A 17,693-nucleotide genomic window follows, 5' to 3' on the forward strand; every position below is an offset into this window, starting at 1 on the left:
CCTTGACCCTTGCGCCCTGCAGCATTCGGGAAAGTGAGCCCTGCACCTCTCCTGGACAGCACAGTAGAGCTGACCCTGTTGACAGGGCACTGGTGAGCTGCCAAGAATGTGAGCATGGGAGATCTGGCCCTGCCCCTCATCAACCATAACGTGGAGTGGGCAAGAGAGAGATGCCACCCCCGGCCCCTTGCCACCTGTAGCAGGTGGGAGTGCTGGCCCTGAGTTCATGAGAGCTGGAGATCTGGCCCTGCCCCTCACCAGCTGCAGCACTTGGGAGAGTAGCTCCTGCACCTTGCCTGGGCAACATAGTAGAGCTGGCCCCGGTGGCGTAGATGTGGGTGAGTCAACCCTGAGGACATGAAAGCAAGAGAAATAGCCCTGCCCATTATCCCTTGCTACATAGAGTGAACTAACTGGAGCAACGCTGGAGAGCTCACCCTGGTGCTGAGGATGGGGGACGGATGGTGGGCTGACTAACCCTGCACCCACCTAGGGCCAGAACTAGGGCTATCAGTTGGCCCACCCCCAAATCCACCCCATCTGTGATCTGCTGGAGCACATGAAGGGGCAGGCCCTGAAGACCCAAAGCTGCAGGATCTCCATGACTCAGTGCAGCAATAGAATATCCAAGAGGAGACCCAGTGAGGACCCAGCATTGATAGCATAGCAGAAACTAGAGTCCTCGAACCAGACCAATGACTTCTTTGCAATAAGCACTTGCAAGTAAAGATATATAAACTAAATGCTACACAGTGTGACTCACTGTATCACACTACAAATTCCACAATTAGATTTTTATTTTTCTCTTTTCTAACTTTACTTTTTCTCTTTTCTCTTAAATCTTATTTTGTTTTGGGTGGAGGTTACAAGGGCAGACAGAGGATATGAAAAGATGGGGAGATGAATGGTATCAAGAGGCATGATGTGTAAGAGACAAAGGATGGAAAGTTAAAAGGAGGAGGAGGAGGAGGAGGAGGAGGAGGAGGAAAGAAGAAAGAAGGAAGGAAGGAAATAAAGAAGAAAGAAGAAAAGACAGAAAGGAAGGAAGGAAGGAAGGAAGGAAGGAAGGAAGAAAGAAAGAAAGAAAGAAAGAAAAGAAAGAAACCCTGTATACAAACTTGTCAATACCAAAGGAAACCATGCCATGAAACTGATTCCATGAAAACCCCAATGTGCCACAGATTTCCTTCGAAACCCCTGGTGCCTCTTGTGGACTTGCTCCAAGATAGGAGCTCTACTTTGCCTTGACCTTCACTGGTATCTGAGTCTTGACATCACACTTGGCTTAATCTGCTCTGGAACAGACTTCTTACTGTGTAGCATACCAGCGAGTGCTCAGACCACTGTGATTACCAGCACATATCAGTGGCAAAACAATTTGCTAAGTACATCTAATTAAATGCCAGTGTGTGATTTTCCAGGCAACAGGGACATGGTAAAAGCACTGAATAAAAAAGGTGTGCCATGTTGGGTTGACACTGTGAGTTTAAAATGCGTGCAAGCGCAACAAGAACTAGAGTGTTCTCTCTTAAACAAAGCTCCACCCCAGAGTCTCACGTTGTTTCTGGGATACCCATCGGAACTCTGTAACTACTCGGTGAATGGTGTCAAACAAGACACCAGAAGTTAAGAAAGGATGGGGAAAAAAGGAGGGCACATCAAAGTAAAATCTTTTACAAATGTGTGGAAGAAAAGTGATTTAAAAACCATTGGATAAAAGCTAAAATGATAATTTTTTATGTTCTCTCTGTGTGTGTGTGTGTATGTGTTTGTGCACATGCATGTGTGGGCATGCATGAGCAGACCAGATATTGGTGCTGGGTGTCTTTTTCAATTGCTCTCCACCTCATTCTTTGATACAGAGTTCCTCACTAAACCTGGAGCTCCACTGGGCTGGCTACCTAGTCTTAGGCATGCTCCTGTCTCTGCCTTCCAGGGCTGAGATTGCAGATGTGTGCTGCCACAGCTGGCATTTTTACATGGGTTCTAGAGGATGGAACTCAGGTCACTGTACTTGTGCAGCAAGCACATTACTGATAGAATCGCCCCCTCCCCCATTCCTGGGCTTTGCTTTTATCCTACTTTCAAAAATCTGATTATGTGGAGTACTAAACTCTGCATTCTGCTGTTTCTGCACCATCACCACCTTGCTATCTCCATCACCAGCCATCATCACTATCACTGCCAACACTAACACACTGCCTATTACACTACAGACATTAACACCACTAGCGGCATCACCACCATTATTGACATCAGCACTACCATAATAACTAACATCAGCAGTATCATCACTAAGACTACCAGCATCACTATCACCATCATCACTAACATCGCCAGCATCAGCACCACCTCCCTAATCAGTTACATCACCAGCAGCATCACCCTCATTGCTAACATCACCAGCATTAGCCACCACTATCATCAACAGCATTGTCACCACTACTACTATTTAGCAGCAGTGTTTCAGGATATAGAGACGTAATGTCCATACTTCTAAACAGACAATGATTTTTTTGACCTGTTGTCTCCTTTCTAGCATCACTTCCCTTATTTGGAAAAAAAGAATAGAAATTAATTGGTGGGGGTAAGAGGGCTCTAGACTTCATTTTCCTCAAAGCTCAGCCATATAAATTCTCTTCAGGCTCTCTACTCAAGATCACTGGTAAATTTACTAAATTAAACAGTCTGCTCATACTCAAAGCCTCCAGCCTGAAGTTTAGAGATACTACAAGAACTCAAGCTGAAGTCATGCATGGTGGCATGTGCCTGTAATTTCCAGTGGTGGAGCAACAGGACTGCTGAGAGTTCAAGCTATAGAGTGAGTGTCGCACTAACCAGGACTACAGAGAAACACCTTGTCTCACAGCAAAGCAAAGGAAAACAAAAACAAAAAATTAAATAAAGAAACCCTGAAGCCTGAGCTGAAGAATCACTGCTTGGAAAACAGTCCTACACTTCTTGGTCTGTTTTCAATTTTTTTCATGAAAAGAATGGATTATGTGATCCATAATCTACCTCCAAGCCCTGCCCCTCAACAGCTTTTGGTGGGAGTTCTGCATGTATGTGAAGTCACAGTGGCCAGGAGAAACTAGTTACAGAGGCTACAATGTTGCTTCATCAAAAAAGTGCCGGGGTCTATCCTCACCCTCACAAGACACTGTGAACATCAGTGATGGACTGGTGGGGCTGCCTTTGGTATGGGTCCAGGTTACTTAGCCACTACGACTTTCCTTTTCCTTCTCTGCAGAGTAGGGGTGGTGATAGTAATAACCAAAGTTCTCTGTGCATAAATTAGGTAGTGAGTGTCCAGTAAGTGGCAGTCAGGGTCGGTTCTTCCAGACTCTCTTCCATCCATCAACTTCTCAGAGAATTAAAGCAGGAGAGTTTAAGCTATGGGGCTGAGAGATTAACTCAGCTGGTAAAGTATTTGCCTCCCAAGCATGAGGGCATGGGTTTGATATCCAGAACCTATGTCAGGCCCTTGGGGCTGGAGAGATGACTCAGTGGTTAAGAGTAATTGCTGATCTCACACAGGATCCAGATTCAACTACCGACACCCACATGATGGCTCACAATCTCCTTGAACTTCATTTCCATGGGATCTGACACCCTTTTCTGATCTCCACAGCCACCAGGTATGCATGCGGTGCAGGCAAAAACACTCAAGATACGTAAAAATAAAAAATAAAGATAAATTAAAAACAAAAACAAAAAAGGCAAGCAGGTATGTGCTTGCAATCCCAGCAGTGAGGAGGTGTAGACAGGCAGATCTACTGGCCAGTCAGACTAATCTAGTTAGCAAGTTCCAGGCCAAGTGAGTGACCTTGGTTCAAAAACAAGAGAGTGTCTTGTGGAATGACACTCAAGGTTAGACTATGGTCTACACATATACAATATACACTCAGGCACTCTCTCTCTCTCTCTCTCTCTCTCTCTCTCTCTCCATATGTATGTGTGTGTATGTATATGTAAGTATGTATGTTTATATTCATGAGCTTCCAAAACTCTCTCCAAGTTTCTACTCACTGCATTTCAGTTCATGAATGGCATGACTTTCTGTCACCATGTATCAAAGAGCAAGTCCACATGACAATGTCAGCTGATACTGCCAAGTCCAGTGGGTTCCCACCTTTCCCTTCTGTACAGCCCACTGCTGAGCATGCCTCGCCCCCCTGACAGTGCATGATTGGTTGGTAAAGGCCATCTGTGTTTGACACATGGTGAGAACTGGGTAAATTCTGGAGGAGGTTGGGAGGAAGAATGAGAGGGGAGATGAGAGCAAATGGATGGAGCAGGGAGGGAGGGGCAAGCAGAGAGGGAGGGGGAGGGGAGGACTGACAGGAGGGAGAGAGGAGGCAAGCAGAAAGGGAGGGGGGGTTGACAGAGGGACCATACTGTGAACAAGGTATACAGCAATTTCTCATCTGAATATCCTTGCTGATAGACTGAGATCTCTGACCATGGCCAAGTCATCTCTATATCCTCTAAAATCATGCAACAATTAGTACAGCCAATTAATATTCAAATGAACTTGCATATTTATATCTTCAACAGGAAAACCAGTTTCCCTAAGAAAACTGCACTGAGAAGATGTGTAACCCCAACACCTTACTTGAACCCAATCAAAGAAAATCCAGCAGTGATACGAACATTGAATAAAAGGCAGCATAGGGACAGCATGGACACCTACTCATGTCAAAGAGGTCCTTCCGTGGGCTGCTCTCGGTGCTGCTGCTTGCTGCTGGCCAAGCCTGGGGAGGGATTGGCTGGGTGTTGACATAGGTTGGTGTCTCTCCTACAAGAGTCATGTGTGTTTTCCCTTCCGGGGTGCTATAGATGTCCAAGGAACCTGCACCAAGAAAAGTGAGCCCTGTTACCTCTTAAAATGGCAACACTATTTCAGCCTCTGTGACTGGGTTACCCAGAATTCCACAGAGCAGCTCCTCAAGCTTGCTGGTGAGAATGTTTACTCATGGTTAATTCTCTCTAAGCCTATGAGTACCAGCTCTCAGTCAAGATACTTTTCAGTCCTCCCTGGCAAAAAAAAAAAAAGAAAAAAAGAATTTGCCAGCCAGGATGGGCACTAGTGGTTAAAAGCCTTGCCCAATATTGCCGACCATGTTTGGTGCTCTCGGACCCTGGGAGCTGAGCATTGAGTAACACTGCCTCAATGTGACCTCCCAGTGAGCCAAAGGCGTGCTGAGGCCGGGTCTGGGGGTCTCAACTGTTTTGTCACCTACAGGTAATGTGGAAAGTGCTGCCCAAGAGCACCTGCTCGGGTCACTCTCAGTGTGTGACCGTCTCTGCTTTGCTTGTATAGCAGAAACCTTGCTAATGCTCCTTTGGGAAGGATGGTTACTGGCAAATAGATGAATAAATTCTTGTTTGTTCTGGGAGAATATATCTACTTGTTTCAAATAAGATCTTGAAGCTAGGTGAGTTGACTCATGCCTGTCATCCCACTTCTCAGAAGGCTACAGCAGGAGGATCACTGCAAGTTCAAGGCCAATCCAAACTATATAGCAAGATAACTTTGCATCACTAAACACTAGAAGAAACTTAAAAACTACAAGAGAAATCAAATATGGGCCTAGGACATACTGAGTTATGGAGTCTTGGGTGCCTGTTGAATGTTCATTTTCCTGATGTCTCCAGGGACTTTTGCTCCTACTCACAGGAGTCGGAGAGACCCATGGTCAGTGCTCTTACCTTGCCGGGTGGGTGCTCGCTGCCAGTCTTCACCAAATGTGTCTCCTAAGTGTCTTCCCTGGTAATAAGTTTGCTCTTTCCCTGCAAACTAGAGGCATAGGTTGACACTCAGAAAGCAGGAAGCATCTTCTCATTCCTCATCTTTGTGAGCAACTGTGTGGTGGGTGTGGTTTTGGGGGTTGGTGCCTCCTCTCGGACACCCACCCTTCCATTCCTGCCTCACAGTGGCATTGTATTTGACAGACAAGCTTGCATGGTTGTAAAAAACAAATCCACAGTTTCATTGATGCTACAGTCCTCCCCTTGTTTTCATGATCCCCATAATTCCTCCCAAGGGCCACCAGAGAGAGATCTTGTCCCAGCAGCCATGCATTCTCAGAGAAGCACACTCCCTGAGAACCAGGAAGCTGCAGTGTCAGAGTCTTGGTGTCAGTGTTGTCCTAAAATTTTTATTGGTACCAATAACCTTATTATATCCTTATTATAACATTATTATATCCTTAATATATCACTCAGCTCACCAAGCATATGACTCTGGGTCCCACCCCTAGCACCAGAAAAGAGAGGAAAAAAAATCTTTTAAGCTTCCATAAAAGATGGAGATATAATAGTTTTAGGAAGCAATTTTGACTGACAGATTGTTTGAGTTGGACTGCTTGATGGTTTGTTTTAACTGACAGCTTAACACAACCTAGAAGAGACGAGTCTAGGAAGGGAGTCTCAGCGGGGAACTGTGCACTTCAGCTGGTCTGTGGGAATATTAACGGGGGATTTGGCCTTTTAAGCAAGTTGATGTGGAAGCCCAGGCCACTGAGTGCTCTGCCGCTTCCTAGGCAGGGACACCCGAGCTGACTACGAGTGGAGGAAATGAGCCGACCACAAGTGAGCATGGGAGGATTCGCACACATCTCATCTCTCTGCTCTTGACTGTGCTTGTTGCTTCAGGCTCCTGCTCCGGGACTTCCCCACAGTGAGGGACTGTAACCTGCTACTGTAAGCTGGCATAAGCACTTTGTCCCCACAGTTGGTTGGCGTCAGGGTATTTTATCATAGCAACACAAATGAAACTAGAACAAAGTAGGGGATAAACAAAATAGGAAAAAAAAAAGATGCATGACATTCCCACACCTCCAGGGGGATGGATCCACTCTTTTCAGGGAACCCACAGTATCATGGGCCTTTGAAAAGCCTGGAGTCCTGATACCCCCTCATTAAGACCACAGCATGGTGGAATCAGTGCTAAGATTTAGGCTACTTTCACTCCTGTCTCAGACGTGGCACTGTGGTTCTGAGGTACTTGATCAGTGCACGGCGGTGTCAAACCGAACCCCCTCCTTTCCATGTGATTTGTGATATCAGTGGGGAAAGCCTGTGAGGGATTGTGTCAAAAGCTAAGTGGAAAAACCAGCCAGAAACAACACTGAAGAGGATAAATGCAAATGGGGGTCATCTTTTACCCAAAAAGAGAACCCCAAACTTACCTGGACTGCATCCGGACCATGGGGTCTGGCTTTCAATCGAGCATCAAGAAACCCTCCTGGAGGAGGCATCTTGCTGGGGACACTGTTGTAGTATGGGTGATCAGGGCCATCTCCCTCCTCTTCAGTCCACGGCTCATCTAGACTCTGCATTCTGTTAAAGGATTTTCAGTGACTGTCACCAACATTGAGCACACAGGCTGACCTAATCACTCTGACATCAGTGCAGTGATAGAAACAAAACACTGAATGGTTTAAGTATGGTCTCTAACACACATGAGTTCATGTGTTGGAGGCTTGGTCCCCAATGTAGTAATATTAAAAGGTGGTGGCACCTTTAAGAAGTGGAGTCTCTAGGCTACAAATGAGACATCTACATCAATCCATCAGTCACAACCCTCCCCACTGCTCCAATACTTAGGGACAATTGCAGAAGAGCAGGGTAGAAAGATTGTAAGCCCCAAAGTTTGGGGAGGTCCAGAGGAAAACAATGTCTCCTGGACAAGACAGGGCCACCACACTCATGAACTCAAAACAAGTTGTAATTAACCTGGACAACATCAAGCCAGTAAACATTTTAACATGGTGTATGTATGTGGGGGGGGCACTGAGCAGCTACTGACAGTTGATGGCTTCTGGGGAGGAACCCTCATTTTTATGGGTGTGGCCCTGGTAGGTTCCTGTGTTCTAGTGGATGGTCCCATACCCATGAACACAAACTGAAATCATCAGGTTATTTTAAAAGATAAAATATCCATGCAACAGAAGCAGAAGGGTCATTGCCAAACTCTTTCTGCAAGGCGTCAATAACCTTGACACCCAAGCCACACAAAGATACTCTCTAAGAAAGAGAACTTGAGACCAATATCCCTCATGAACATTGATGTAAAAATACTCAATAAAATACTGGTAAATCGGATCCAAGAACACATTAGAAAATTCATCCACCATGATCAAGTAGGCTTCATTCCAGGGATGCTGGAATGGTTTAACATACAAAAATCCATCAATGTAATCCACCATATAAACAAGATGAGAAACAAAAATCACATGATCATCTCTCTAGATGCTGAAAAAGCCTTTGACAAAATCCAACACCCCTTCATGATAAAGGCCTTGGAGATACCCTGGATAACAGGAACTTACCTTAACATATTAAAAGCTATATACAGCAAACCAACAACTCAAACTAAATGGACAGAAACTCAATGCAATTCCTCTGAAATCAGGAACAAGACAAGGCTGTCCACTCTCTCCATACCTTTTCAATATTGTCCTTGAAGTTCTAGCTAGAGCAATAAGACAACAAAAGGAGTCAAAGGGATACAAATTGGAAAGGAAGAGGTCAAACTTTCACTATTTGCAGATGATATGATACTTTACATAAGTGGCCCAAAAATCTCTACCAGGGAACTTCTACAGCTGATAAATACCTTCAGCAAAGTGGCAGGATACAAGACCAACTCAATAAAATCAGTAGCCCTACTACATACAGATGATAAAAGGGTGGAGAAAGAAATCAAAGAAACATCACCCTTTACAATAGCCACAAACAACATAAAATACCTTGGGGTAACTAACCAAACAAGTGAAAGACCTGTATCACAAGAACTTTGAGCCTTTAAAGAAAGAAATTAAAGAAGACACCAGAAAATGGAAAGATTTCCTATGATCTTGGATGGGTAGGATCAACATAGTAAAAAATGTCAATTTTACTGAAAGCACTATACAGATTTAACACAATCCCCATTAAAATCCCAGGACAATTCTTCTCAGACCTTGAAAGAACAATTCTCAACTTCATATGGAAAAACAAAAGACCCAGGATTGCCAAAACAACCCTGTTGAACAAGACAACATCTGGAGGCATCACCATCCCTGACTTCTAGCTATATTACAGAGTTATAGTCCTGAAAACAGCTTGGTATTAGCACAAATATACACAGACAGACCAATGGAATTGAATTGAACACCCCGACATTAACCCATACACGTATGAACACCTGATCTTTGACAAAGAAGCTAAAATATACAATGGAAAAAAGAAAGCATCTTCAGCAAATGGTGCTGGCAGAACTGGATTCTGGCATGTAGAAGAATGGGGATAGATCCATGTCTATTGCCATGCACAAAACTTAAGTCCAAATGGATCAAAGACCTCAATGTAAATCCAGCCACACTGAACCTGTTAGAAGGGAAAGTGGGAGGTATCCTTGAACAAATTGGTACAGGAGACTGCTTCCTGAACATAACACCAGTAGCACAGACACTAAGATAGACAATTAATAAATGGGACCTCCTGAAACTGAGAAGCGTCTGTAAGGCAAAGGACACAGTCAGCAAGACAAAAAAGCAACTCACAGATTGGGAAAAGATATTCACTAATCCCACATCTAACAGAGGGCTGATCTCCAAAATTTACAAAGAATTCAAGAAGCAAGTCTCCAAAACACCAAAGGATCCAATCAAAAAGTGGGGTATAAGACTAAATAGAGAATTCTCAGTAGAGGAGTCTAAAACGCCTGAGAGGTACTTGAGAAAGTGCTCAGTATCCCTAGCCATCAGGGAAATGCAAATCAAAACAACTCTGAGATACCATCTTACTCCTGTCAGAATGGCTAAAATCAAAAACTCCAATGACAGTTTATGCCTGAAAGGATGTGGAGAAAGGGGAACACTCCTTTACTGCTGGTGGGAGTGTCGACTTATACAGCAACTTTGGAAATCAGTATGGAGGTTCCTCAGGAAAATGGGAATCAGTCTACAACAAGATCCAGCAATTCCACTCTTAGGCATATACCCAAAAGATGCACATTCATACAAGGACGCCTGATCCACTATGTTCATAGCAGCATTATTTATAATAGCCAGAACCTGGAAGCAACCTAGATGCCCCTCAATTGAAGAGTGGATAGAGAAAATGTGGTACATTTACACAATGGAGTACTACTCAGCGGGGAAAAATGGAATCTTGAAATTTGCAGGCAAATGGATGGCACTAGAAGAAACCATCCTGACTGAGGTAACCCAGTCACAAAAAGGGAAACATGGTATGTACTCACTCATATATGGATTTTAGACATGAATCAGGGGAGTGCCAGCCTACAATCCCATGGCCAGAGAGTCTGGGAAACAGATCCTTCATCCAGTGACTGATGGAAGCAGAGGCAGACACCCACAGCTAAACACTGAACAGAACTCCTGGAATCCAGTCACAGAAAGGGAGAACTGATGAGCAAAGGAGTTAAGAGTGGGCTGGTTTAACTCACAGAAACAGTTGACCTGAACAAGGGGGAGCTCTTGGACCCCAGATTGATGGCTGTGTAGAAAGCATAGAACTGACCCAGACCCCCGAATGTGGGTGTCAGTGAGGAGGTCTAGGTAATCTATGGGGCACTGGGTAATATTTATCCCTGGCATACAAATAGACTTTGATGCCCATCCCAAAGTGAGGTATGCTCTCTCTCAGCCTGGACTCTTGTGGGAGAGCCTAGGCCCTGTCCTAGATGAAAGGACAGACCATGGAGGACCTCACCATCTCTGGGGATCAGAGTGGAGATTGGGTGGTGGACAGGGGGCCTGGTGGGGAGGGCATGAGAGGAGGGGAGGGAGAGGGAGCTGGGATTGACATGTGAAACAAGCTTGTTTCTAACTTAAAGAAAAGAAAAGGAATAGAAAAAAAGATAAAACAGAATAGGATGTTGGAAGGGGCGGGAAGTGGATCTGGGAGGAGGCTGGAGAGTGTAGGTGTGAATATGATCAAAATATTTTTGTGAGACTCTCAATGAATTAATAAAAATTATATTAAAAATGTGATATAAAAAAGAAGTGAAGTCTCATGGGGGAACCATAGGCCATTAAGGACACTCCCTCAGGAAGACTCATGGACCTGGGGGCTGTCTGGCTTCTTGTTTTAAGAAGTAATCTTCTCTTTGTTCTTAGGCACTTATGCCATGATGAAATGCATCCAAGAGGCCCTCAGCACAGCTGAACATACGCCAGCACTGTGTACTCTGCTTCTAAAGGAATGAGCTATATAGAACTCTTTTCCTCATAAAGCCAGCCTGACCCAGGTATTTTGTTATTATTTTTATTTTATATTTCTATATAGTGAGACAGGGTTTCCTGTATCCCAGGATTCTCTTGGGCTCCATACTTAGCCAAGGAAGACCTTGAACTTCTGATTCTTTGCTTCTACCTCCAGTGCCTAATTTACAAGCATAGGAAGTCATGCCCAGTTTATATGGTGCTGGAGATGGAACCCAGGGCCTCTTAGGCAAGCACTTTACCAATGGGATTACATCAAAGCTCTTGTTATAATACTGAAAAATGGATGAATACTGCACCTATGATTAAGAAAGGAATTATTCACCATTTCCTCGGTCATCTACATCTTGGGAATCTGTAAAAATGAGGTGAAAGGTTGAACTAAATCTCTCTTATTCAGAGATCTACTCATTGGACTATGTCAAGGGAATAATCACCTTTAATTGGAAAATAAAAAAATTACACAAAGAACACCAAAGCCTTAATATACATGTATGCATTTCAGTAAGCCATGAAACTTAAATAATAAAATCATATAAAATGAAGATTGCCTCACAACAAATAGCAGAGTGTGGACCTCTGAATTATCTTTCATACACTCAAAACTGGCCAGAGATTTTTGTTTGTCTGACTCAACTTTTCAGAATTCTGGAATTAATAAGAAGCTTGCAGCAACCCATAGGGTATAAAAACAAAAACAAACAAACAAACAAAACCCCTGAAAACTGGGAAGAGAGCCCAGCGGATAAGAGTGCTACCACATGAGCAAGAGGACATGAATTTGGATCCTGAGCAATCCTCTGAAAAGCTAAGTGTTAAAACTGCATGCACCTGAAACACCCACACCTGAGCTAGAAAGTGAAAGACACGGCCATTGTTGGAGCCTTCTGGTTACCTGTCTAGCTGGAAAACCGTGATCTCCACATTCAGTGAGAGATCCTGCCTCAAGGGAATAAAGTAGAGAGAGGTAGAAGATGACACCTGAAGTCTTCCTCTGGGTTCTTACATGAGTGTGTGCACATACACACACACACATACACACACACACACACACATACACACACACACACACACATACACACACACACTGAGGTTAACGTTATCTTGTGATCACCTCAAAGATGGTCCCTTGGGAATTGTCATGGGGCATTATCTTGATTGTTGTTTGATTAAGGCAGGAAGACCTGCCCACTTGTGAGTAGGACCATTCCCTGGGCAGCAGGACCCTGGACTGTGTACGATGGAGAAAGCAACCTGAGCACTGAAATCTGTGCATTGCACTCTTATTCTTGTATGTGACCAGCTGCCTCAGCTTCCCTGCCATGGTGAACTTCACCTTGAGTTGTGAACTAGAAAACAACTTTATTCCTTAAGTTGCTTTTGTTAGGATATTTCATCACAGCAACAGAAACGAAACCAAGAAAAACACCCACACACATATAACACACACAACTAAAACACAAACATTTTCAAACAATGAAATAAACTGTAAGATCAGTGTTGTTGTGGCATCTTAAATGGTCTTGTTTGCACTCCTGTGATAGCCATGTAAGCTAACAGCTATCAATCAATGACAATCATCACCCAAATAGCCACAGAAAGGAACAGGACAGTTCTGAGCCTCCTTCAGAAGCCAGTTCCCAAAAATTTATCATTGTTTTCCCTGTCTGTGGTGGCATGAAAGACAATGACCCCCAAAGGAAGTGGAACTAAGGAGGTGTGGCCTTGCTGGAGGAAGTGTGTCACTGTGGGGGCAGGCTTTGTGGTCTCTTTTCCTCAAGCTTTCCTCAGTGTGACAATCAGTCTACTTCCTGTTGCCTGCAAGATATAGGCCTCTCAGCTCCAGCACCATGCCTGCAGGCAGCCATGCCCCCTGCCATGATGCTTATAGACTGAATCTCTGTAAGCAAGCCACCCCAATTAAATGTTTCTTTATAAGAGTTGCTGTGGCCATGGTGTCTCTTCACAGCACTAAAAACCCAAACTAAGACACTGTCTGAGTGTTTGTTCCATTGAGCACCCAATTCCCCAAGCTGTCTTTTTAAAAATTTACTTTTAATTATCACATAGTAATTTTGCACATTTATTATGGGGTGCTGTGTGCTAACTTGATACATTTATACAACACACAGTGACCAAATTAGAGTAATTAGCATTCTCATCTCCTTAAGCACTTATCATCTGTTTGTGTTTGCCAAATCTGTTTTTATTTAACCTGATGCAGAGCATGCCTGGGGCACTATTCAGAGGCAAATGTTTATCATGTGACCCATATGAAGCTGGGAATAACACTTGGGTCAAACAATTTTTATTAGTGGAAGTAAGTGACAAAGAATATAGAGTTTATGGAATTAGAGGGGGAAAGGCACCAAAACAAATACCCACAACCAATGGCAATCACAAGCCCTAAAATGAGAAATTGGGATGTTAATAAACTCCAACATGTCTTTCTAGAAGGCTCCACACATTTGCAGGACTCATTGTGTTCTTGCCCACAGGGTGCAACATGGCTCTAAATTCTCGTTTCTGTCCCACCATTAAACACCTCACAAGTAGAAAGTGAAAGCTGAAAAAAAATCGGCTGATTCGCCACATGCACACAGATATATGTATACATACACACATATATGTATATACATACAAATACGTATATAGGATACATGCATATTCATATGCACATGTATAGCATATATGTGCATATACATGTACAAGCATGCATATACACAAACACATGTTCATATATACATGCAAACACAAGTAGCCCTTCAGTAAAGACTGAGAGACTGAGTTGTTCAACATTCAAGGGAACCTCTGCATTCATTAGTGAACAAACGTAGTTAGCCAAGCAGAGCCATCAGTAGACATAGGTGACAAATATAGATTATAGAATTTTAGAATTAGTTCAGTACAGTCACTAAAACAACCACAAACATTAACAATATACATCATGGAAAGAGAAGAAATATGAGTTTCAACCTTGCAGTCTTCTATTACTTAACATTTTTACAGTCAGAAAAAAATTATAAGCTATGTATAAAAAAAGAAAGGGTAGCTCATATACAGGAAAAATAAGTCAATAGAAACTGTCACAAGGAAATCTTAGACTTAAGGATAAATAAATGAAGACGGAATATGTTCAGCCAACTAAAAGAACTGATGTAGAAAACACTAAATATGTAAACCATGCCTCACAAAATGGGGCTTGTCAGAATTAATAAATAAATAAAATAATAATAAATTATAGAATTGAAAATTCTACCATCACTGAAAACATGAAAAGAAAATTCTAACAACTCACTTAAGCAAGCAGCAGGTTTGGAAGGTAGAAGAAGAAAAACACCATTTTAAAATAGTTCAACTGAGACGAAAGTCTAAGGAACAGAAAAGAAACTAAATAATAAAAGTGCACAGAGACTGAGAGACCTGTATAATACCACCAAGAATGCCAATATGTCACATAGTAGAGTCCCTGGTGGACAGCAGAGACTGAAGAGGGCAGGGAAAGTACTGGCCTCCTTATGGCACAAACCTTCCCAAGTGAGCTAAAAGAAAACATTGTTCTATACAACCAAGAGGCTAAAAAGCTCAGCTTCGATAAACTCAGAGAGACTTAGACACCCTAATCTAACTATTCTAAGACAAAGAAGGCATCCTGAGGGCAGCAGAGGGAGCTGCTCGTGAGAACAAGGGGTGCTCGTGATTAACAGCTGATTTCTTACCAGAAACAAAGGAGGCCAGAGGCAGGGAAGAGAAAGGTTTCCTGTCATGAACTCCATAGCCAATAAAGCAATACCGCCAAAATAAGGCAGAAAGTGTGGGGACACCAGACCTTGAGCAGAAACCCACTTCCCCTTCGGCCTGGGAGCAGGCATCTATGTAATGTTTACTGAAAACAATTCAGTGCTTTAAAGCTTGATAGGGCTCAGATAAGGGCTGGCTCACTGAAATACCATGCCTTCCACACCTCCTACGGCTAGATGCCTCTTCCTGCCCCCTGTGGTGTCTCCCCGATTCTGGGACCGGAGATTAAACCACCAGCCAGGAGGGTGAGAAGTGGAAAGAATGGTATGTAAATGGATGGCAAAAGTCCTTAAAAAGGGAAGCTCCCTTTTCTTGGGGAGACTTCTCCAGAGATTTCGCCAGAGACTTCTCCTGAGATTTCTCCTGAGAGCTCTCCTAAGCGGACTGGGGTCTCCTCCTAAGCTGACTTGGGAAGCATAAAGTTTTCTTAAAGCAACCGACCGGTCTCTGTGTCATCTATCCCGACCACCTCGCTACATTCTTGGATGCAGGCCGCACAGCAGGTGCAACAGAAAGTATATTCCAAGGCAAATAAAAACAGGGGAAATGCACTATAGAAAATCTTCTCTTTAGGAAATACTATGGCAAGTATATTAAGCTGAAATAAGTGACTATCAGTAGAAATTTACAACTGAAGGTAAGTTCAGTTTTGCCTAAAATTCTTTTATTCTTCCCTTCTAATTTAAAAATGCAATTCAGCTGTATTGATGAACACACAATGAATGAAGATGTAGTTTGCATGACAATAACAGCACAATGGGAAGAGCTGAAGAGATGTCACAGTGGTTAAAAGCACACAGGGTTCTTGCAGAGGACCCAAATTCCTTTACCAGCCCACAGAGTGGCTCACAACTGCCAGTAATTCCAGTCTCAGGGATCTGAAAGCCTCTTCTGGCTTCCACACTGCATTCACTAGTGCACTTGAGGATGCATGTTCACAAGTATGCTCACACACACACACACACACACTTAAAAATAAGTAATGTGACCAGGCATTGGTGGCACACACCTTTAATCCCAGCATTCGGGAGGCAGAGGCAGGCGGATCTCTATGAGTTCGAGGACAACCTGATCTGCAAAGTGAGTTCCAGGACAGGCTCCACAGCAATACAGAGAAACCTGTCTCAAAACAAAACAAAAACAAAAAACAAGTAAAGTATGTTTTTAATGGGCAAACTGCGGAGTGGTAGAGGGAGAGATAGAGGATGGGACCGTGAAGGATCTGGACTGTTGAGTTGGTGGAGGGACAGAGATGAGAACAATGAAACGCATATCTTGATAGAGGGCGTCATTATGGGGCTAGGGAGAAACCTGGTGCTAGGGAAATTCCCAGGAATCCACAAGGATGACCCCAGCTAATACTCCTAGTCATATTGGAGAGGGTGCCTGAACCAGCCTTCTCCTGTAATTAGATTGGTGACCACCCTAATTGTCATCATAGAGCCTTCATCCGGTAATTGATGGAAGGAGATGCAGAGATCCACAGCTAAGCACTAGGCTGAGCTGCAGGATTACAGCCAAAGAGAGTGAGGAGGGATTATATGGGGGAGGGTCAAGATTATGATGGGAAATCCCATAGAGACAGCTGGCCCAAGCTCTTGGGAGCCCACAGACTCTGGACCAACAGTTGGGGAGTCTACATGGGACTGAACGAGGCCCTCTGCATGTGGGTGACAGTTGTGTGCCTTGGTCTGTTTGTGAGACCCCTGGCAGTGGGACCAGGATCTGTCCCTGGTACATGAGCTGGCTTTTGGGAGCCTATTCCCTATGGTGGGATGCCTTGCACATCCTTGATGCAGCAGCAGGGAGGGGCTTGGTCATGCCTCAACTTGATATGCCAGGCTTTGCTGACTCCTCATGGGAGGCCTTACCCTTTCTAGGGAGTAGATGGGAGTTAGGGGATGGAGATGGAGCAGGAGGAGGGGATGGAGAGGGAGCAGGAGGAGGGTAGGGAGAAGGAACTGTGGTTGCTATGTAAAATGAATAAAAAATTTAAAATAGTATAATGGAATGGAGGAATAGAGCTGTACAGAAGCCAATCTTCTGTATATTAATAAGTTCTTTAATCTGAATTTGTAATTATGAATTAATATATTAACTATAATCCTCTGATCACTACTTTAAAAGTAGTGAAAGAGGAAGAAGTTAAATTGTACACTTGAAAAATGTTTATTTATTTTGCACAAAGGAGATAATAACTGTGTCTAAGAGGATAAAATGGCATAAAGAAAAAAATAGCTCAACACTAGACAAAAATCCTAACTTACCAGCAATTGCTTTAAATATATGTATTAAATGCTCTTCTTAAAAGGCATAGGTTGACAGAACAAATAAGAAAATGACCCAATAATAAGTTTTCTATAAAAAAATACAAAAGGAAAAACAGAAAGTTCAACAATAATATGGAGAAACACTAATATACACTTCATTATTATATAGAATGACTGAACAGAAGATTAGGAAATAGAAGTTTGCATATAAAAAAACTAACCAGACCTAAGAAACATCTACCCAAAAGCAACAGCATAAAAACATCCTCTCCCATGTAGAGGGAACATTCCCCAGGAGAAAGAATATAATGTTAAGCTTATGTAATAATAAGCTTAAAATTTTTTAAAGAATTGAAGTTTAAAAAGTAGTTGTTCATATAATAAT

General features: G+C 43.2%; 1 protein-coding gene across 3 annotated transcripts in view; it reads right to left on the reverse strand.

Annotated features, from left to right (window-relative positions):
* Shc3 (SHC adaptor protein 3) overlaps nucleotides 1-17,693 on the reverse strand; it is a 144,552-nt gene that overhangs the window by 24,455 nt on the left and 102,404 nt on the right. For all 3 annotated transcript variants that reach the window (XM_005066307.4, XM_013110631.3, XM_021224921.2), the window contains 3 exons: nucleotides 7,194-7,344; nucleotides 5,713-5,800; nucleotides 4,694-4,852 (listed from right to left, as the gene is read on the reverse strand). In XM_005066307.4, the coding sequence (XP_005066364.1) occupies nucleotides 4,694-4,852; nucleotides 5,713-5,800; nucleotides 7,194-7,344 (398 nt within the window). The remainder of the gene's footprint in view (nucleotides 1-4,693; nucleotides 4,853-5,712; nucleotides 5,801-7,193; nucleotides 7,345-17,693) is intronic.

The sequence above is a fragment of the Mesocricetus auratus genome, unplaced genomic scaffold (genome assembly GCF_017639785.1).
Source record: "Mesocricetus auratus isolate SY011 unplaced genomic scaffold, BCM_Maur_2.0 Super-Scaffold_100013, whole genome shotgun sequence".
Lineage (NCBI taxonomy): Eukaryota > Metazoa > Chordata > Mammalia > Rodentia > Cricetidae > Mesocricetus > Mesocricetus auratus.